Source organism: Hyperolius riggenbachi, chromosome 2 (assembly GCF_040937935.1).
Source record: "Hyperolius riggenbachi isolate aHypRig1 chromosome 2, aHypRig1.pri, whole genome shotgun sequence".
Classification (NCBI taxonomy): domain Eukaryota; kingdom Metazoa; phylum Chordata; class Amphibia; order Anura; family Hyperoliidae; genus Hyperolius; species Hyperolius riggenbachi.
Genome location: NC_090647.1, coordinates 345,172,381 through 345,194,170, shown reverse-complemented (window position 1 = coordinate 345,194,170; position 21,790 = coordinate 345,172,381). Strand labels below are relative to the sequence as shown.

At 42.2% G+C, this 21,790-nt stretch overlaps 1 protein-coding gene across 5 annotated transcripts in view; it reads right to left on the bottom strand.

Moving 5' to 3' along the window:
• The window catches only part of AMPD2 (adenosine monophosphate deaminase 2), a 100,546-nt gene that overhangs the window by 27,644 nt on the left and 51,112 nt on the right, over nucleotides 1–21,790 (bottom strand). For all 5 annotated transcript variants that reach the window (XM_068269522.1, XM_068269523.1, XM_068269526.1 and 2 more), the window contains exons 4-8: nucleotides 21,029–21,097; nucleotides 20,746–20,851; nucleotides 5,199–5,385; nucleotides 4,666–4,807; nucleotides 2,753–2,842 (exon numbers count right to left, since the gene is read on the bottom strand). In XM_068269522.1, coding sequence (XP_068125623.1) covers nucleotides 2,753–2,842; nucleotides 4,666–4,807; nucleotides 5,199–5,385; nucleotides 20,746–20,851; nucleotides 21,029–21,097 — 594 coding nt within the window. The remainder of the gene's footprint in view (nucleotides 1–2,752; nucleotides 2,843–4,665; nucleotides 4,808–5,198; nucleotides 5,386–20,745; nucleotides 20,852–21,028; nucleotides 21,098–21,790) is intronic.

Here is a 21,790-nt window from a genome sequence, read left to right as displayed (position 1 = left end):
ATCCAGGTCTATAGGTGTCCCCAGTATAAGTAGCTTAGTCTACAGGTGTCCCCAGAATAGATAACCAGGTCTATAGATGTCCCCATTTAAGATAGCCAGGTCTATAGATGTCCCCAGTATAGGTAGCCAGGTCTACAGGTGTCTCCAGAATAGGTAGCCAGGCCTATAGGTGTCCCCAGTACAGATAGCCAGGTCTATAGGTGTCCCCAGTACAGATAGCCAGGTCTATAGGTGTCTCCTGTATAGATAGCCAGGTCTTTAGGTGTCCTCAGTATATGTAGCCAGGTGTATAGGTGTCCCCAGTATAGCCAGGTCTATAGGTGTCCCCAGTATATACAGCCAGGTCTATAGGTGCCCCCAGTATATACAGCCAGGTCTATAGGTGCCCCCAGTATATGTAGCTAGGTCTATAAGTGCCCCCAGTATATGTAGTCAGGTGTATAAGTGCCCCCAGTATATGTAGTCAGGTGTATAAGTGCCCCCAGTATATGCAGCCAGGTGTATAGGTCTCCCCAGTATATGCAGCCAGGTGTATAGGTGTCCCCAGTATAGCCAGGTCTATAGGTGCCACCAGTATATGTAGCTAGGTCTATAAGTGCCCCCAGTATATGTAGTCAGGTGTATAAGTGCCCCCAGTATATCCAGCCAGGTGTATAGGTCTCCCCAGTATATGCAGCCAGGTGTATAGGTCTCCCCAGTATAGCCAGGTCTATAGGTGCCCTCAGTATATGTAGCTAGGTCTATAAGTGCCCCCAGTATATGCAGCCAGGCTTGTAGGTGTCTCCAGGAGGGGAGACAGCCAGTGAAGGAGGGCAATGGGCATAGCAGCGGAGAAGGGGGGAAAGTTTCTCCCCCCCTTCCCTCCCCTTGGGGCCCCCCTTCCTGGCTCTCCCCTCCAGAATCTGTAAAGTGTCGGACTCGCACAGCGAGCAGCGGCTGACAGCGGGCGGAGACTTAACGCTGTACAGCCACCGGAGGGAGCGCTTATCTGTGTGCCACTAGTCTGGGCTTGAGAAGTTACTTCTTGCATATAGAAACAAATATGAGAATTTCACCCCAGATAAGCTACAACTGAAACTTGGTGACCAACTTGCGCCTTTGTTTTAGACATTGCTCCTGCGACAGTACTCTTCACATGTATGGTGGTTCTGCCAGGTGGTAAATGCGTACTGGGTAAAGGTATCTGCCCTCATAAGCACTGTAAGGAATATAACTGTCCCGACTGACCCCTAAATGCTCCAACTTGGACATAAACCCTGGGGCTTGACATTACCACAACACAGATTAGAGCATTTGAAGCTTTTGAAATTACCACAACACAGACTAGAGCATTGCCTAGGCTACGAGGCTTTGTACTGCAAGGCAATGGCAGCAAATTACTTTCTCGTTGGATTTGACCAGAGACATGGTTACCAATATTCTTATCTATGAGAGACTTATAGCCTTGGTCAATGACACTCTGGAGGTCTTCACAAAAACGTGGCAGCCTTGACTCACTTCCATTGATAACAAGGGCCTTGGGCACAGATTAGAGCATTTGAAGCTTTTGAAATTACCACAACACAGACTAGAGCATTGCCTAGGCTACGAGGCTTTGTACTGCAAGGCAATGGCAGCAAATTACTTTCTCGTTGGATTTGACCAGAGACATGGTTACCAATATTCTTATCTATGAGAGACTTATAGCCTTGGTCAATGACACTCTGGAGGTCTTCACAAAAACGTGGCAGCCTTGACTCACTTCCATTGATAACAAGGGCCTTGGGCCAATGTTCTTTTCATCATGAACAATGTCTACAATAATGGGTTTACTCTCCTTTCTGTCCTCACAAGTTATTGAGTAATTCTTTGCTATTATGCTCTTTGTCTCTTTTGTTGTATTTTACGTTTTTCTCTTTTTATTATTGTTTCTGTTGCTACATTACTGTAACTTGTTTGTTGGTACCTTTAAACATTCCCTCCGGAATACATTTGCTACCTGCAATGTTGCTAAACTGACTTTTTTGAAACTACAGTACTAACATTTAACTAAAATCCATTTAAAGTGAAGCTTAACTGATGACAAAAAAAATTTAACTTACCTGGGGCTTCTACTGGCCCCCTGCCAACATACTGTGCCAGTGTCGGGACAAACCAATCCTCCGTTTCCCCGGAACGAGCTAGTTTCATTTCCTGCGACTGGCCAGTCAGTGCTTGTGCGAGTCCCTGATCACGCACCATTCAATGTCCTGCGGATGCGCAGTATGAAAAAATCCCGTAATGTGCATGCGCAGGACATGCCCGGCGCTCTGAGCGTGACCGAGGGCGCTTGCGGCCAGAGCCACGCAGGCACAGTGGCTGACAACTGGTCAGTCACCAAAAACTAAACTGTCTTGCTGCCGGGGACCAGAGGATCAGTTTGTCCCGGTGTGGGCACAGGACGTCTGCAGGGGGCCAGTAAAAGGCCCAGGTAAGTTAAACTCTTTTTTTTTTCATCAGTTATTGTTCACTTTTCACTTTAAACTCACGTCAATATACACAGTGTTTTCAATAGCAGAAGTGCTGTTTTGGGCATTTTTTCAAAACTATAAGCAAATCATCATATTAAAGAATAATTGCAAAAGCTGTTATAACTAGGTGGATGCTTTTATTTAACATATTTGCTGGAAATAGTTGAGTTAATTTGCTAGGTATATATATCTTAACATAAACACAAGCTTTATTATTTTCTTACAGTCACATGCTTTCCTGTCCTCTATTCTACTATACTCACATGGGGCCATTGATAATAAGAGCCATCAGGACATTCATATCAGCTTGGAATTCATTTAGGTCCGGGTATGGGAGGTCAAGCTCTGTGTTTCTGCAAAGAAAATGCAAGCCATGTCATACAAAGACATAAAAAGGTTCTTGTATCTATACAGCCCATTTTAAAAATCCAATCATGTGACTTAGCAGCAGGGATTAAGGAGTTAAGGCTCTGTATGCAGAGCAACTGATGCTTGCTTTAAAATCATCATGCTGTTGAAACTACAGAGGTGGGGCACAGAATGAACTCTCCAAAAAGATGGTGGTAAAGAAAAAAGGAAATCTATTCTGAAGGAGAAGGTTTATCACCAGGTGCTTCAAACTCTATTTTTTTTTTTACTTCAATTAGTAACTGAGCGTGTACATAGATAAAAAAAAGCACAGCTTGCATAAGACTAGAAACCATTTGTGGAATAAAGCTTTAAAATGAAAAATACACCAACATCATTCATTTTTTGGTGCTAGTCTAGTTTAGATGGCCCAGCAGGAATCCCTATAGACTAGCGCCGCACAAGTCTGTTGTGCAGTCTCCACTATATCCTTGTGGACATAGAGTTAGAATAAAAAGTGGCTTAATAGTGTACTGGTTAGGAGCTTCTTGGGCAAGTCTCCCTAACACTGCTACTGCCTACTGAGTGCGCTCTATTGGCTGCTATGCAAGCCCTTTGAGTCTGACAGGAGAAAAGCGCTATAGAAATACTGGAATTATTATTAGCAAAGCAAGGACTGAGTCCGCAGTCCTGTCACAAGGTTTGCTTTTTTACTCAGAAAGAAAGCCACCAATCAGGAGGCAGAAACACAGCAGAGTGACAAGGCAAGATGGCCACTGGAGATGGAACTCTGGCGGCTTGTACTTGGTAAGTACCATTTTTTTTCCCTAAACTTTTTCAGCATAATTAGTTAAGGAAATTTCCTTTCTACAGGTCTATGTAATATTTTTATTCTACTTAATGCATCTAGCGCGTCAAAAGTCATTTCGGCGTGGAGTGTACGGTACTAGTCTATGGGTTTCCCTCTGGGTCCACTAAAATAGACTAGCGCCCATTCTTTTTTGTAAGTGCTAATCTACAGTATATTCTCCTTTTCTAATAATTCTGCTGTCACCAGCAAAAAATACATTTATTTTCATTGTCTACATCAGCAAATGTCAACAGAGCTAAATGCCTTGCAAACATGCTAAATGGTTATTGGCTGAGGCAGCCAGAATCTAGCGTGTTGGAGGCAAGTGATAAGCCTGACTGATCATTTCGGCCATGCACAGGCTGAGGGCATTGCTCTTCTTTACCCAACCTGCTCCATTGGACCTCCACCCTCCTCCATAGGACAGAATGTGTCACTACCCTGGAGGATAGGGATAGGTCTGTACAGCATTAGCCTTCAAACTGTCCCCAGAGGGATTGGATCCTGATCCCTGGGTGTGACAGTCCTTGCATTTGTGTATGAGGCTTAAAGCAGGGGTCCCCAACCTGGGGGCCGCGGCCCCCTTGGTGGTCCCTGGGCAGTTTTTCTGAGGGGCCGAGTGTATATACTACACTCACAGTCGGGGGAAAAAAGGCAGGAGGGGGACTGCCGCCGCCACTAACCACGACCCCCAAATCCCCGCCCCCCTCCCCCGGGCCCCAGAGAAAAGTTTGGTCGGTATAGGGGGCCCCGGGCTCAAAAAGGTTGGGGACCCCTGGCTTAAAGGGCAGCTGTAATTATCAAGAGAAGTGGTATCCCACAAGAGGAGACAGCACATACTTCCTGCCAAAGCCCAAAACAGCTATTCAGACTTCTCACACTGATAATGTAGCAGCATAAAATATACCTGATTATTTTATAACAATTCACTTACACTATAAACATGAACTGAATTTGAAATATAATTAACATTCTCACGTATCAATGACATCTCGCTTTGTGTATACATGAACCACTCCATTGACCATCTTTAGGCCAAATCCCAAGTCAGGAGGCATTTTGCTTAGATTACACGTTTCATATGGGTGCTGATGAGAGAAGGGAGGATGAACAGGTGCGTCTGTGGAAACAAAGATTGTCTCAAAATGGCAAAAAAAAAATCTTTTTCATCTAACATACATTAGACTTGATTCTCTAAGCTGTGCTGCTACTTGATAGTCAGGCTGGTGGGCCAAGCAAAGTGCAGCAATATCGTTCTTTGAAACTACTGGACCCGCCGGGGCTCTGGGCAGATTCAGTGAAGTGATCGTTAAATATAACGAAGCGCTATTTAAACTAATTGAGCCCTACGTAATTGGACTGCGCACGCTATGGCTGCAGGGAATTATAACACCCCCTGTAGTCATTAAGCTATGTTTATATATGGACATGCTTTGTGACAACAAGAAAGTTCTCCATACAGAAGTAAAATGTCCCACAGTCTACTTTATCCCACTTGCATTTTGAATTACCAACTGCAATAGGAGTATCTGCTGTCTCTTCATGAAGTGGACTCTCCAGATCCTCATCACTGAGCTGCTTCAGGTGCTGGGCGGTAGTCCGGCAAAAGCTCTGCATGGACAGATTCATGTACTTCTGTCGAATGAACAAAGCTCGGACCACACTCTTGGCTGCATCCAACAAATCTGTGAAGGGAACCTGCACAAATAGTGCAACAGATTAATGCCAAAGAAAATGTTTTTTTTCTAAGTTGTGACACTCAAATTAATTTTTTATGTGTTGATGTTTTCTGTTGGAGAACAAAAAAAAGAAAAACTGATGTACTGCACACTGGCTCTTATTCAATTCAACTTTTCTCCTGAGTTTTCTCCTAGGAGATCATTTTTCAACTTCTTTTTTAAATGACTTTTCAGTACTTTGCATTTGAAAAAGTACCAAAAAGTAAGTGAAAAAGTACTATCACAAGTATTTTGAGTATTTTTTTTCCCTTGCTGGTGGTTTAAAAGACATTTTATTGTTAAGTTGTGAAAATATCACCTAGCAGAAAACTAGAAAAAAAGTTAATTTCATATGGGCAACAAACAGTGGCTCAAGTGCATGCCCTAAAAGGCTACATTTATGTCTCCTTCAAATATGTTCATGAGACGGTGTTCTGCTGCCATTGCCTGGTTGTCTCAGTGCTATAGTAAGAAGCTGCCATCTTGCTAACCCTATCCACTATGTATTTGGGAGGTACAGTTGTCAGTGGCTCTCAGTAGTGTCTATATGTCAAGCTCAATACGTATATCTCTACAGTCCTTCATTACAGAATCTTGAGCACTCTCTAGTGGCGATTCACTGCATTACTACAACTTAAATGACCTACTATTTATTCATCCTGACTAAACATGCAACACAGTTTTCCACTGTCATGCTCCTCTCACTACTTTAAATTTCCAAAGATCATAGGCAGTTCTATGTTAATGTTTTCATACTCTACTGACTGATATTAATACACATGTAGAGCTTTGTCTTCCAGAAGGTTAACCACAGTATGGTTATTCTGCTTTATCTGATGTAAAGTGTGAGAATCTGCTCAGCTGCCTGTGCAGACAGGCCGCGTTTTGACCACTGTTCACGTCTGCATTCTGCAGGTCTCTTTAAGAGAGACCTTCTGTCAGTTCTGCAGCTTGTGTTGCTGAGGAATTTGCATACATTAGTCATGCAAATCCCTTACCTGCCTTCTTTTGATGACTGGCACTATAAAAGCATTCTGCTCCCAGAATGCTTTGCTGGACATTTCCCTTCCATGGTCTGTTCCTGATGGACACTGCTGGAGTGTCAGCCGTTGCTATGTAGTATACGCTCCTAGTGAGTGTCAGCCATGCTACTTCTCGTTGAAGATTAGTTTAGAGTTATTCGTGGGACTGCGCTAGGCAGATTCCCTAGTCTAGTTAGGATTGTATTATTTGTATTGCCTGTTCTGTCTGTCTGTGGGGTGCTAACCAGAGCAGCGGTTGCTACTGGTAGGCCCTTCTGTTCTGTTATTATCTTCTCTGGATCGCACTAGTCTCTTTGCGCTAGTGCTGTGGATCCTTCTGTTCTGTCTTCTGGGATCGCGCTAGCCACTTTTCGCTAGCGCTGGGGATCCTTCTGTTCTGTCTCCTGGGATCGCGCTAGCTACTTTTCGCTAGCGCTGGGAATCCTTCTGTTCTGTCTTCTGGGATCGCACTAGCCACTTTTCGCTAGCGCTGGGGATCCTTCTGTTCTGCTACTCTGTCTCCTGGGATCGCGCTAGCTACTTTTCGCTAGCGCTGGGGATCCTTCTGTCGCTTGTCCCTGTTTTCGTGTGTCTGTCTTGTCTGCTGCGCTTGCTGGAGGCTCGGTGAGGTAACCGTTAAGCTCGTGATCTCTGTTTCATGTTTGTCTGTTAATGGTTAGTTAGGCGTGCTTGTCTCTATTGTGCTTATCACGTGGAGACCGCGCATAACCGCGTGCACTGTTGCGAATGAGTGCGGTGTTCGCGGTTATCTAGCATTTGTTATTTTCCGTACATCCTTATTGTATTATTTGCTGTGCCTTTGCTACTCTCGTGCTCCGCCTTGCTGTAACCTTGTGTCACGTCTGGCGATTGCACCTCTCGCGATCGCGTTCCTGCTTCTTATCTGCTGTGGTGTGTGCACAGTCGCGGGTTGGCAACTAATTTTATGCACACACACACAATCTGTCTCTGTGCTCACTCTCAATCGCTTCTCTTGCGATTGCGTTTCTTCCCTTCGTACAATTCCTGTCTGGCGTGTGTGGTAGGGCAGAGGAGCTGTTCCTCTGCACTCCACAGCTCCACCTGCCGACAGGAATTTCCCTCTGCAGGTGCATAGCACCTAGCCTGGGTGTCCTCAATTATACGCTTGTGGAGGAAATCCGCCGCGTCAGCGCACGTCTGGTGCGCTGACCACGGAGACGATTCCGCAATCGTTACATAAAGTTATTCATACGACAGATCAGTCCCCTCACTGGTAATAGCAACTAGCTTGGTGGTCAATGCACTGTAAAATGCTGTAATATCTAGGCAAATGTATAAGAGATGCATTACTACCGTTCACCTTTCATCAGAGATGAAATGACTATGACTAATTCTTGATGGCCTGATGAGCTTTGTGTGATTCACTGCAACATTGTGAACCTACTGGAGTAGAGATTCAGCATTCTCATATTATATGTTTAAAATAAGATGATAGAAACTTACACAACTGTGAGCCAAGTTTATTTGGCATATGTAACTGATATGCTTTGCCAACATGACCTAGTTAAATCAGCCTAAAGTGATGTCACACCAATATCAATATACAAACTGTATCGGTGACTATGTTGCGCCTCCATATATATTGCTGCAGCTGAGGGAGCAGCCAGAAGCCTTCAAGTGGGATAAAACATCGTCATAACATTCAATAAAAATGTGTTTTTCTAACTTTGTATTATCCATAAAGTTACCATGTTTGCTTTTGTGCAAAATATTGTCTGTTTACAAATTACAAGTTCCCAAGGTACAGTTTATCTGCTCTGAAAGTGAAAGCTGCTATTGCATAGCTGCTGTATTTATATATTAAAATCTATCTAGTGATCATTTTTCAGCTGTCTCTGCTTGTACTATGTGTGGCAGTTCAGTTCCAGCATGCTGCTAATAATTGCATTCCTTTGTGAGCTGCAATTATTAAACAAAAAATAGGATATCACATTTTCAGGATGCTGCCAGTAGCTGGCCACTGAAAAAAGTGCTTTGTTAACTAAATGCTGTTCTGCTACTTATTTGTTGTGGTAATAGGTTTCATGGTGTAAATAATCTTTTAGGGCAAATAAGAAATGCTTAAAAGTTTAACACGTCAAGTCTCAATATTGTCTTACTTTGCTGCAACTGTTCCCTTCCCCTTTTATTCAGTGATCACTCACCTCTTAAAATAAAGTGACAGATCCAGAAGTAAAAACAGTCCAAGTCTAGCCTCAATATCCTCTTGGCCCTAATGAGGCTATCATCATTATCCTAGTTTACAGAGAACCTGAACTGAAAATAAAAAGTTAAAGCAACCATGCACAGGTCATACTTACCTCCTGTGTAGGCTACTTCTCAATCTATTTCTCCTCTCTTGCCTCCTCTTTGTCCACTGTGATCTATGGAATTCTCTGTCCTCCATTTTAAAAATGGCTGTTACCCCAAAACAGCGTCCTGGTCAGCACACTGTTAAACTGTAATCTCACCCACTTGAGCCATAGGGAAACATAGACATTACCTTGCACATTCAGTTGTAACTGACAGCTGCTGATATATAACTGACAGCAACTGGTATATTTCAGTCCTGACAAAATATTGTCAGAACTGGAAGGGATCACTGTAAGAAGAAAATGATGAGCTTCTGAGAGGAACTGACAGTGAGGTAAGTATGTAATATTCATTTGCAGCTACGTCATGTGTTTATTTTAAATAGTTTTACTCGCTTCAGGTTCCCTTTAAGCCCTACTCCTGTCTACATAACATAGTAACCCTCTAACTTTACTGCTGGTGTTCAAAGTATACAAAATTAACTGCCTCAGTACTCTGGAGTACTCAAGGAAGGCCGCAATAGCAGTATAGGGGGTGCTATTGTGGCTGGGAACGCAAAGAATCGCTAGCGTTCCCAGCCTGTCGGCCAGTGACGGCGAAACCGGAAGTAGCCGCTGGCGAGTCCAGGAGCATCGGAGCGGGGCTGCGACGGCACCGATCAGCTGCAGGGGGCTGAGGAAAGCCCCAGGTGAGTTAAACTTATTTTTTTTCCCTGACTTAAGGTTCACTTTAAGCTTGGCTCCAGTAGTAGCAATGGTTTCTGTTTTCTTCATAAGCAACTTTCTTAGAGTGATACATGTACCCTAAATAACTACACCACAGTGGTGACATGCAATACAAGAATACAATAACATTTGTAAAGCGCCTTTCTCCCATAGGACTCAAAGCGCATGACATGTGTTCTCCACTGCAACCTGATGATCTTATTGATGTTTGTAAAACGTCAACAGTATCAGTTCAAGTTTGGCTTTCGCTCTAACCACTCCACGGAAACGGCCCTTACCAAAATAGCCAATGACCTTCTTACAGCCAAATCCAAAGGTCAATTTTCTATACTCATCCTTCTTGACCTGTCATCAGCATTTGATACTGTTGACCATACTTTACTCTTACAAATACTTTCAAATGTAGGAATAAAGGGCCTTGCTCTCACATGGTTATCTTCCTACCTCTCTGGAAGCTCCTTCACAGTCTCCTACTCAGATCAGATCTCTTCTCCTCATGCTTTGTCTGTCGGGGTTCCTCAAGGCTCTGTCCTTGGTCCCCTCTTCTTTTCCATCTACATGCACGGTCTTGGTGACTTAATCAACTCATTCGGGTTTCAATACCACCTGTATGCAGACAATACACAACTGTACCTCTCTGCCCCAGACCTTAACTCCCTCCTCAAACGTGTTCCCGACTGCTTGTCTGCTATATCCTCCTTCATGTCCTCTCGCTTCCTAAAACTTAATATGAGTAAAACAGAACTAATAATTTTTCCACCGTCTCTGTCCACCTCTCTGCCTGAAGTAACAATACATGTTAATAACACTCCCATAACTTCAGTTCTCAAAGCTCGGTGCTTGGGGGTAATATTCGACTCATCTCTCTCTTTTATTCCTTATGTTCACTCCATAACCAGCTCCTGCCATCTTCAACTCAAAAACATATCTCGCATCCGTCCTTTTCTCACTCAAGACACAACTAAAATGTTAATACATGCTCTTATAATTTCTCGTCTGGACTACTGCAACATACTACTTTGTGGACTACCTTCTAACCGACTGGCCCCACTCCAGTCGCTACTGAACTCTGCTGCTTGTCTCATTCATCTTTCTTCTCGATCATCCTCTGCTGATCCTCTTTGTCAAGCTCTTCACTGGCTGCCAATTAACCAGAGGATCCAGTTCATGCTCATAACCCTAACCTACAAAGCTCTCCACAATCTCTCTCCCCGGTACATATTCTCACTAATTTCCAGATACAAACCCAATCGCAATCTCAGATCAGCACATGATCTTCTGTTGTCCTCCTCTAGAATCACCTCCTCACATTCACGTTTACAAGATATTCACCCCTTCACCCGCTTCACCCCTCCTCTGGAATGCCCTCCCACAACACATCCGTCACTCGCCGACCTTTGTTACTTTTAAACGCTCTCTAAAAACACATTTGTTCCGAAAAGCATATGCGCTACCTTAGGCCACTTCCCTTTGTCCTCAAACCAAATTGCACTCCAACTAGGTATCCTAAAACACACTGCCTCTATATATTTGTTGCATACTACCCCTCCTCTTGTTTCCCCCATTCCCTTTAGATTGTAAGCTCGCAAGGGCAGGGTTCTCTTACCCTTTTGTGTCTTGGAAATCATTATACATTTTATTCATCATGTTACTTTTATCACTGTCCTTAGCAATTCTATATTTTGTATTTTGCATCATTCTTTGTATTTTGTCACTAATTATGTATCTTGTATATTGGTGTGCACCATTGTCTGTATTATTATGTACCCCATGTTTGTTTCTTAGTTTGTACAGCACCACGGAATATGTTTGCACTTTATAAATCAATAATAATAATAATACCAGGAAACATAACTATGGAGCAGCCAAGGTCACATGCAAACCTCTGTAATAATAGTAGATATCCCTTGGCGCTATATTGTAGAGACCTGCAGCCACCCAGTGCACAATACACTGACAGGTGGCCGTCACCAAATAAGCCAAATACAAAGGGTCAGATCTCCAATCCACAAAATAAAGTCCACTTTATTTAAAACCAGTTAAAAACAGTTTGAGAAACTAGGTTTTTGCAAACAGCACCCTGGTGCAAGTTTCGACCTTCTGCTGTCGTCAGGAATTAAAGAATTCGAACCTCTGGAAGGTCATTATTTAATTTTTGGAATATACCCCACTATACTTCCTGAATTACCAAGAAGGTAAGAGCTGCTAACGAGAATAAAAAACGTTCAGCCACACTTAAAGACCACTTTGTATTCTCACAGTATACAAAACAATTCTTTATTGCCTTTCATGAATACATGTATAAAGCCTACCTGGTGCCCTTAGTGCCTCCCCACCATGACATAAAAACACACTTTGACAGTGTCAGATCAGAGAGAACCCAACAATACCCCTAATATCAATACTCTCCAATGTTTATATATAACCTCTCTTAATTAATGCCAGTGTGAGCCATATCTGGTCACAAATCTCTCATGTTTATGCTTAAGGTCACAAGACCTACCGGTAGACACTTTACCAGGGACCTCGGTTCCCATACACCTGCATATTATAGGTAACGCCACCGTCACGATTCACATATTCCCTGTTTGAGTGGATGTTGTGAGAGTGGTGTGGGACAGTGTGTGTACAGGCAAATCAGTTTTAGATATTAGAGATACTTTGGGGGTCTCTCCGCTGTCCCGGTGACATTGTGATTTGATGCAATGCTGGGATTACACGATACGTTTTTTTTGTCAGAATCGTTCTGATAGATGCCTTCGATGATAAAATACCTTTTTTAGCTATAGTGGATACAATTATACCTGTCACAGAACTGCATTTACTATGTGATAGAGGTAGGTCTAATTATGTGAGGTAAAAGACATGCAAACATGCCCCTTATTTCACTTCAGAATTCTAGTGTGAGCTATTTTACTACTAAATACCGCACATTTTTAGTTAAATATTACCACAAGAATTACCTCATAAAATTACATGAGGTAAAATTTTACTTAACCACTTCAGCCTTCAGTCGTTTTCACTTTATGCGTCCGAGCAATTTTCACCTCCCATTCATTAGCCTATAACTTTATCACTACTTATCACAATGAACTGATCTATAGCTTGTTTTTTCCACCACCAATTAGGCTTTCTTTGGGGGGTACATTTTGCTAAGAGCCACTTTACTGTAAATGCATTTTAACAGGAAGAATAAGAAAAAAACGGAAAAAATTCATTATTTCTCAGTTTTCAGCCATTATAGTTTTAAAATAATACATGCCTCCATAATTAAAACTCACGTATTGTATTTGCCCATATGTCCCGGTTATTACACCGTTAAAATTATGTCCCTATCACAATGCATTGCGACAATATTTTATTTGGAAATAAAGGTGCATTTTTTCCGTTTTGCATCTATCACTATTTACAAGTTTAAAATAAAACAAAATTAGAGATATTTCATCTTTACATTGATATTTAAAAAGTTTAGACCCTTAGGTAAATATTTACATGTTTTTTCTTTATTGTAATGTTTTTGGGTTTTTTTTGTATTATTAAACATTTTATTTGGGTATTTTTGGGAGGGTGGGATGTAAACCATAGTTTTATAATGTAAATGTGTCTTGAGTTTTATTTTTTCACTTTTAGTTGTAGTTTTACTTTTTGGCCACAAGATGGCAGCCATGAGTTTGTTTACATGACGTCACTCTAAGCGTAACATACGCTTAGAGCGACGCATGGGTGACGTTACAGCCAGAAAAAGCGAAGCTTCCGCTAGAAGCTGTCGCTTTTTCAGCGGGGGAGAGGAATCAGTGATCGGGCACCATAGCCCGATTCACTGATTGCCAGGCTAACGAACCGCGGCCGGGAGCGCGCGCGCGGACGCGCACATGGCCTCCTGGGCGTAGCTAGTACGTCCAGGAAGCCAAAGTAGTTAAAGAGAACCAGAGAGGATAACAGCAAAGCTTTTATACATACCTGGGGCTTCCTCCAGCCCTATACGCACGGATCGCTCCCACGCCGCCGTCCTCCGCTGCCTGGATCCGCCGGTACCGGGTCCTGTCATTACCGCCAGTCGGCCGGCGGACGCGGCCAATTCTCGGCATCACAGGGGCTCCCTCCATACACTTACGCCTGCGGGTGACTACTGTGCAGCCGCATGCGTAAGGGTATGGAGGGAGCCCATGTGATGCGGGACCCGGTAGCGGCGATGGAGGAAGCGGAGGATGGCGGCGTGGGAGCGATCCAGGCTTACGGGGCTGGAAGAAGCCCCAGGTATGTATAAAATATGTTCTATTTCACGCTCCATTCCTCTCTGGTTCCCTTTAAACTACCAGAATTCAAAAGATGATTTTCCTCATGAGGTAAATCAAATCCCTTGAGGTAATTATCTACTAAACAATACCAGAATTGAGCCCAATCAGTGTGTTTTGTGGTCAAGAAACACATTTATAGCTCTATATAGTAAAAGTCTTTTTCTACCTTATTGATTACCTCTCATCCCTGGAGGTAAGTCCATTGCTTGCTTTTTTTTATTGTCATTGTTATATATAAGGTTGCCAAGCTCTATCCTCTATCCTCTACTCTATGGGAGCCTGCCAGCCTGGGCCACACCTCTCTGCCATAGGCCTCTGTGGTTTATGGTATGGGAGTTTGAGTAGCATTCTAGGCCATGTTTCCTCCTACAAAGGAGGAGAGGGGGAATGAAGAATAGATCTACAACAATCATGTGTCCACCAAACAACAATAAAATGGTATGAATAGGAACTTTAATTATTATCCGGTATCAGCAATGTCATATTACATGAGAGAAGAATGGTTTCAACTGCAGATCTACTTTAATGTTTATCCTACTGCAATGAGATAGTATTAAAAAAATATATGACAAAAGTCATTCTGTACTGTTCAGGATGCAGTGGTCTGGCTCTCAGGGTTCCAGTGCAGTTTTGCATGTATTCTTCACATTTCTCAAAAGGTACAGTAAAAGAAAATACTAACCCTGTCGATAAAAAAATAAAAAGCAGAAATTGTGCTGCTATAACATCCTTACTGCTTGCTGTGACTCTAAATCTAAGCTGGAAAGAGCACAGGAATTAGTGTTTCTACATTTGGAATTACAAACTAGTGGCCTGTGAAAGTAGGGTTAACAGTATTACTGCAGTTTAGACAGCTTACTGACCTCTGACTTGTTTATCTGTGCAAGAATGGAAGTCACCTTTCAGAATGGAGGAGAGCAGCAGATGGAACTTCAGCACATATAATCTGCCCGACTATTCTAGGCAGAATTATGAAAATCAGGGATATCTTTAGCTTTTGTTTGGTCTTCACATATCCTATTTCAAAATACATTACGTAGCATGAAATAAAAAGGGCAGCTGTTCTTGAGCTTACTGCTACAATGTTTATACTGAGGAATAGTACATAGTGATGTATTGTATGACTGAGGTGTCCTGACATAAGTAGCTTTATTCCACTAATGAAAATATTTTCATGTGACCTTTCTCCTCCTCTTCATATTCTCCATTCCACTTTCAACATACAGGTTACCGTTAAAGGACCACTATTACAAAATATAGTGTAAAATTTAAAACACGTGCATGCATATGTGTAAGATGTACATTCCAGAATAACATGCACTATAATTACTTTTTTCCTGTGTTGCAGTCACTTACTAAACGCCAGTTGCTTAGTAATAGTGTGTAACCAAGCAGGCCAGTATCTCTGCATAAATCCATTCCAGGAAGCAATTTTGTAAATAATAAAGGCAATACTGAGAATCCCTTATGAGGAGATAGTCTGAAACCTGTTAGATTATTTTTTACTACCTACTGTGAGCGACAGCAACATAGGAGAAAAATAATTTATAGTTTGGCCACTTGAGAGAAACATACCGTACATCTTTTATGTACGTGTATACAAGTATCTTAAATGTCATAATTTTTTTGCAAAAAATGATCCTTTAAAAAGAACCTGAGGTGGGATTACAAATCCTAATTGCATACAGAGGCTGGGTCTGCATATAATGCCCAGCCTTTGTTGTTATATTATCTCCCCACAGCCCCCTCCCCCCCCCCCCCTGCGCTCTGCTATGCCCCCCAAAGTAAACCACCGTGCTAGCGACACACAGCGTGTCGCCAACAGGCTGTTTACATGTATACATATATTCTCGCCGCTCTCCTCTGCCTGATTTGCCCGCCTTTCACTATAGAAAGTGCATTGTCTCAGCATGAGAAATATTGGCCAATCAGAGAGGAACAGAGGTGTGGGAGGGGAAAACAGGAGGGAAAGAGGCTTCAGCCAATAAGGCTGCATTAGTTAAAGTGGATGCGAGATGAACTTTTACTTATTACATAATTGTGTTCCTTTCCTATTGTTTATAGGGCATTCCTCAAGCCAAATACTTTTTGTTTTTGTTTTAATACTCTAATTCCATATAAACTTCACAAGCCACGCCCACGGGTTTTCAGAGAGCCAAGGCACTTTCAGACAGTAGCAAGGGCTCATGGGAGCTCAGTCAGGGCAGGAGGAGGGGGAGGTATTACTAGCCAGAGATTTCAGAGTCTGAGGGGAGGAGGGAGGAGGGGGGATCAGGTTTTTTTTTTTTGCTCAAAATGCAGATAAGCCAGCCTCTATGTAATGTTTACAAACAACATGTCTGCTGTCATTGTATCACAGGAATAATCAATCATATTCTAATAAAGCTGTTTGCAGCTAGATTTGCTGGGTAAACTATCTAAACTTTAGGTAACATATATAGACAAGTTACTTGTTATAGTTAGTTTTTCATTTCAGATCCGCTTTAAGTCTGAGGGGAAATAAAGAAGTAAAAAAGAACAACTCAGCATGCCCTGCAACTTCATTTTTGTGTACCAAATTTTGTGTGTACTAAATAAGAGTCAGGTAAACTGGGGAATAATCATTCATCAACAAGAAAAGTAATAGTGATTTTAACTTTTGGATTGCCTGGTTAGCATCCTTATTACTTGTTTACCAGATAAAAATAAAGAACTGATTTTTTATTTTATGCCTGACAGTTACACTTTAAAGACTTAAACTCAATCCTACACATTATTACAGAGGGAGTGTGTACAGTCAAGTAGGGAAAGAGGGTGGACCAGGAGCATGCTACATGAGGTGAGTGGGCAGGGCTAAAAGGAAAAAGAGGATAAGGCACTTTCCCCCCAAAGTATTTGCGAGATGTGCACTCATTTTTAGGTAGCCAAAGGGGCCCTGCAGCATAGGTAACCTGCGTTTTTCCTCAGGTAGCTGGAGGTGTCCCTGAATATAGGTAGCCAGAGATAGCCCCCCAGTATTGGTACCCACATGTACACTCAAGTATTGGGCAACCAGAGTTAGCTACCTAGTATAGGTAGCCAGAAGCGCCTTTCCACCATTATAGGTAGCCAGATGTGCCCCCAATATTTAATAGTCCCCCCAGTTTAGGTATGTGATATCTTCCCCAGTTTTAGGCAATTTCCCCCAGTATAGGTAGCAGATGCCCCCATTCAGATAACAAAGCCAGAAGTTCCCTCGGTATTAGGTAGCTTCCCCCCAGTATAGGTAGCAAATGTGACCTCAGTATCAGGTAGTTACCCCCAGCAAAGCTAGCAGATGTGCCTCCCCATCTCTCTGCTGAGCCACGAGCAGAGCATAAATTAGTAGTTACTCACCAGCTCTCAGCATTCCACCAATGAGACCTCCATTTAGCTCTAGCGTCCTCTGTATGGGTACAGTGGGGTCTCTTGTCATGTAGCCCACCAGCATGTACTGGCAGTTAACATACTGAGACATGCAGCCATAGCCATGGAGATGGGACGCTGGATGCGCAGCTGAAGGGAGATTTTGTTGATGGAATGCTGAGAGCCAGTAAATAATTTCTCATTTACGCTCTGCTTGTGACTCTGCTTAGGGAAGGTGAGGGAGAGGTGGGAAGCACCGGGGAGGCGAGTAAGCTGCCTCTCCCGCATCAGTAGCCTGTAGGCTTGAGCCTACAGTGCTTTATGAATCCTCATTACCTAAAATAGCCATATTACCTGAAATAGCCAATATAGGAGCTGAAATTTAATTTTCAATTGCTGACTAGTCTTTCTAATGTACATAATCCACAAATATGTATAATACAATATGCAACAAACTAGCTCTTACAATAATAATAATAATAATAATAAAAACACCTATTGGTATTTCTCTTGCCCCAAAGAATAGTAGAATATGAGCAGGAATCCGTTTTTCTGTAAACGAGGGCACTATTTCATACATATTTCTACATGAATGGTAGACTCCTATGGTCTGACACTGATGACAAATGATGTTGAAGTACATGCCGATGATGCCTAAATATACATGTGATTTCAAATGACAAATTAGTACTCCAGCTAATGATTTTAATTCTACATTTCATTAAGTTTCCTTCTCTTGTTAGTATCATTCTTTTTGTATTTAAGTTTTTATTAGAAGTAATAAAAGGTACAATAAACATTTAGGGTATATCTTGAAAAAACCTGAACAGTATTGAAAATGTTGAGTCTAACAACAAATTTTGGTTCTTAGATTTTACGTAAAGATCTGTCTCGATGTGGCTTTTAGGTACTCTAGTACTATAGAACTCTGAAGAAAAAATAGTCAGATTCTTAAAGTAAATCTAATAATTTGACATGGTTCCATGAGGCACTATACTGATGAATCCACACCAGAATGCATCATAAATAAAACAAAACCAAAAAAAAGAGTTTTTGCTTTTTGAATAATGTGATCTATAATGAATAGAAAAAGATTTCATCATAGGTGTGCATACAAATATCTGCATAGGATAGGGTTAAAGCGGTATAAAACCCTGACATAATATTCAATAAAAACATGTTTTCCTACTTTTTATATGCCATCCGGTTATCATATTTGCATTTGTGCATAGGTATTATTATTCACTTAGAAATTATATGTTCCCAAAAGTACAGTTTTTTGCTTTGTGAGCTGACTTTGCATTTAAATCATAACTGGTTTTATTCATTATGTATTGAAGGCAGAAATGCTTTGAGTTTCTGTCTGTGTCCAGGAGCTTCTTCACAGTCAGAGAATGTGTCACATTGCTCACTTGAATCTCGCCAAAGGACCAGCACCACTCGATGTATTTAGAAGCTCTTTATAAATTTATTAGCATCAATATGATAGCAACGACAGACGCTGTTTCGGCCCCCATGGGCCTTTATCAAGTTGCACAGGATGATCCTGTGCAACTTGATAAAGGCCCATGGGGGCCGAAACAGCGTCTGTCGTTGCTATCATATTGATGCCAATAAATTTATAAAGAGCTTCTAAATACATCGAGTGGTGCTGGTCCTTTGGCGAGATTCTATGTTGTGACCCCTTGGTACTGGGGTGAGGACCTAGGCACACTTTCCTGCACTAAAGCCACTGTGAGTGCTCCTGGGCACTTGGAAGACATTGCTCACTTGATACATTTAAGTAAATACAAGATAACATTATCTACACTTCGGATGTGTCCACATTTCTCTGCACTGAACTTTTCAGCCCTGTGTGTAACCCTTTGAATGCTGTTCTAGTAAAAAAAAAATGCTGGTTGTATATAATATGCTGTAAATAATTTTTTAGAGCAAAGAAGAAATGCTGGGTTTCATTCAGCTTTAAATTTGAGTCCATGTGCTGTACCTTTCATTTGTCAAAAATGGGCTTCAGTTAGAACTGTAAAGCAAGGGAACATTTTTACAGCTCATCAGAAAAATCAGACATAATTTACACCCAAGAGTTGTCTTTACAGGACAGAGATAGAGGGCCTGATGCAATTCACTTTTTTGCCTAAGTTTTCTCCTAGGTGAATGTTTACATCTTATCATTAAAATGCCTTTTAAGCCACCAGCATGCAAGAACATACTCAGAATAATTTTGTCAGTATTTCTTACCTACTTTTTGGTATTTGTTTAATTGCAAAGTGCTGACAAGTTATTTAAATTGAAGACGGACATTATCTCCTAGGAGAAATCTTAGGAGATAAAGTGAATTGCATCAGGCCCAGAGAGTCTTAAAATCAGTGCTAACTAATAGTGTTGGGTGTTCGAATTCAGAACATCTTTCCGAATTTACCCTAACAGCACTTCAGCACCATTCAGCACTGAGCCTGGGGACAGGGTGAGGGGAGGTTCACTTACTTGCGCTTCACAACACCTTTCAAGTGACTCCGATACTGCCTCCTTTTGGCTATGGAAGGATGAAGTGTGGAGCCATGTGAAATGTGCTGTGAAGCATGAGGGAGTGAACTCCTCCTCACCCTGTCCGCAGGGTCGGTGCTGAAGTGTGATGTTCGGGTGAATTCAGAACAATGTTCCAAATTCGAACACCAACACTACTAACCAACATCTGGATTTTTCAAAATACTTCTAAAAACAAAAGTCTTTGGCCTTGCCTTTTAACAGCCGGTGCCAAATGTATTCTCTAGAACAGGGAGATACAAGAGCTGTCTCCTCACTCTCTCTAAGTAACATGGTCTGCTGAAATGTTAGTGTACTTCTAGATCTGTGTTCTCCAGCTCTATACATACAGAACTGGTACATCTGGGCGGAATTGGCAAATGGACAATTTGGGCGTGCCCAGAGACTCTGGACATTTGTGCCCGAGGGTTTTTTTTCCATTAAAAAATACGTTTTTTTTTCTGTTATGAAATAGTATCCACTTGGATCCAACATGGTTGAGGTTAGGCATCAGTGTGTGTGTGTGTGGGGGGGGGGGGGGGGGGAGGGGGTCGGGGTGGTACAGGTACACATAATGGTGGGGAGGGGGGTTAAGGTTGGGCAGTGGGTGTTTAAGGTTAGGAGGGAAGGTTTTTAAGGTTACGACTGGGGGGATGGGGGGATTTGACATCGGCAGGGGGGTGGTTAGGGCTAGGCATTGGTGGAAAGAGGGTTCTGTGCCCCTGCCTGGCATGCCACACGCTTAGCATCCTGGAGCCATACTTTTGCCATTGCTAAAGGAGCATAAAGAGCTGGATAAGTGGAATTGGTAAACAGTCTGATTCACCCCACCCAATCAGCTTTCTATGCTACATACACAGAGCCGGGCTGGTCAACGCCAAGGGAGCCTTACTGAGTGGACAGCAAATGTCACAAATGGATGGAGCTGGGCACAGGACATGATGGTGAGTGCAGGTTTGTAAACCCTTTACAGCTGCTTCTCAGCACACCGGCATTTCTAGAGCCTACTGTGCCTAGTGCTAAATCTGCCCCTGGAGACTACAGTGGTATCCCTGACCAGATAGAAAGTACTTACCCCACACTTCTCATCACCTGAGATGGACACTCTCAGATATTCTCGTTCAAGCAAAACCTCTTTTGTGAAATGATCTACTAAATCTTCATGCTCTTCTTTGTATGACCTGACAACATGAACAGAATGAGAAAGAGAAAAACAAGGAGGTGAAGGATCGATACAAGCCAAAAAGTAAAACTTGAGGAAATATGAGTAAGAATGAACTTTAAAGAAGAAAAAACACATGCAGAAAGTCCAAGGTTTGTAGTAAATAGATTCAGGAACTGTCAAAGATAACACTCACTGTAGGTCTGAGCTGCTGTCAATTTTCATAAAGTCTTGTTTAGCTCTAAGCAAAATGTCAGGTTCAAGCCTATGGAGAAAAGCAGGCTGAGTTACGTAAGAGAGAACAGGGCAAAAGAAAGCGAGTAAATGCAATTAAATTACCTGAATAAGTGCAGGAATATCATCAACAATGTCTATAAAAATTTTACCATACTTTGGACATTTCAATTTATCATTTAGTGTTGACAAGCCACGCAAATAAAATGAAATGTAGAAAAACATCATTCTGCATATTTACTGCTGTTAAAAACGTCCCCACACTAATTGAAATCTACGCCCTGTTTGGTAGCTATTATCAAAGCTAGGACATAAGCGCGCCGCATGGCATCACTGTGAGCCAATCTCATTGGCTCACATTGATCCCAGTGGTTCCTGACCAGCTCACAGAGCTCTGCTGTCATTGTGACAGCAATGCAAGAGTGCTTCAGCGACTCTTACCCTAAGGGCCCGTTTCCACTAGGGCGAATTCGCATGCGTGGCCTGCATGCGAATTCGCATAGGCAATGAAAGTGGATGGGACTGTTTCCACTTGTCATTGTTTTCGTGCGTTTTTCTGTGCAGGATTTTTCTGCACGGTAGGGCCTGCAGAATTCGCCTGCTTGAGGAATGCAGGCGAATCGCAGCCCATGTATTTAATAGGGAAAACGAAAAGTAATACAAATTGAGTCAGGCAGTGACATGGTTAAATTCGCATATACCCTGCCTATGCGAAATCGCATGC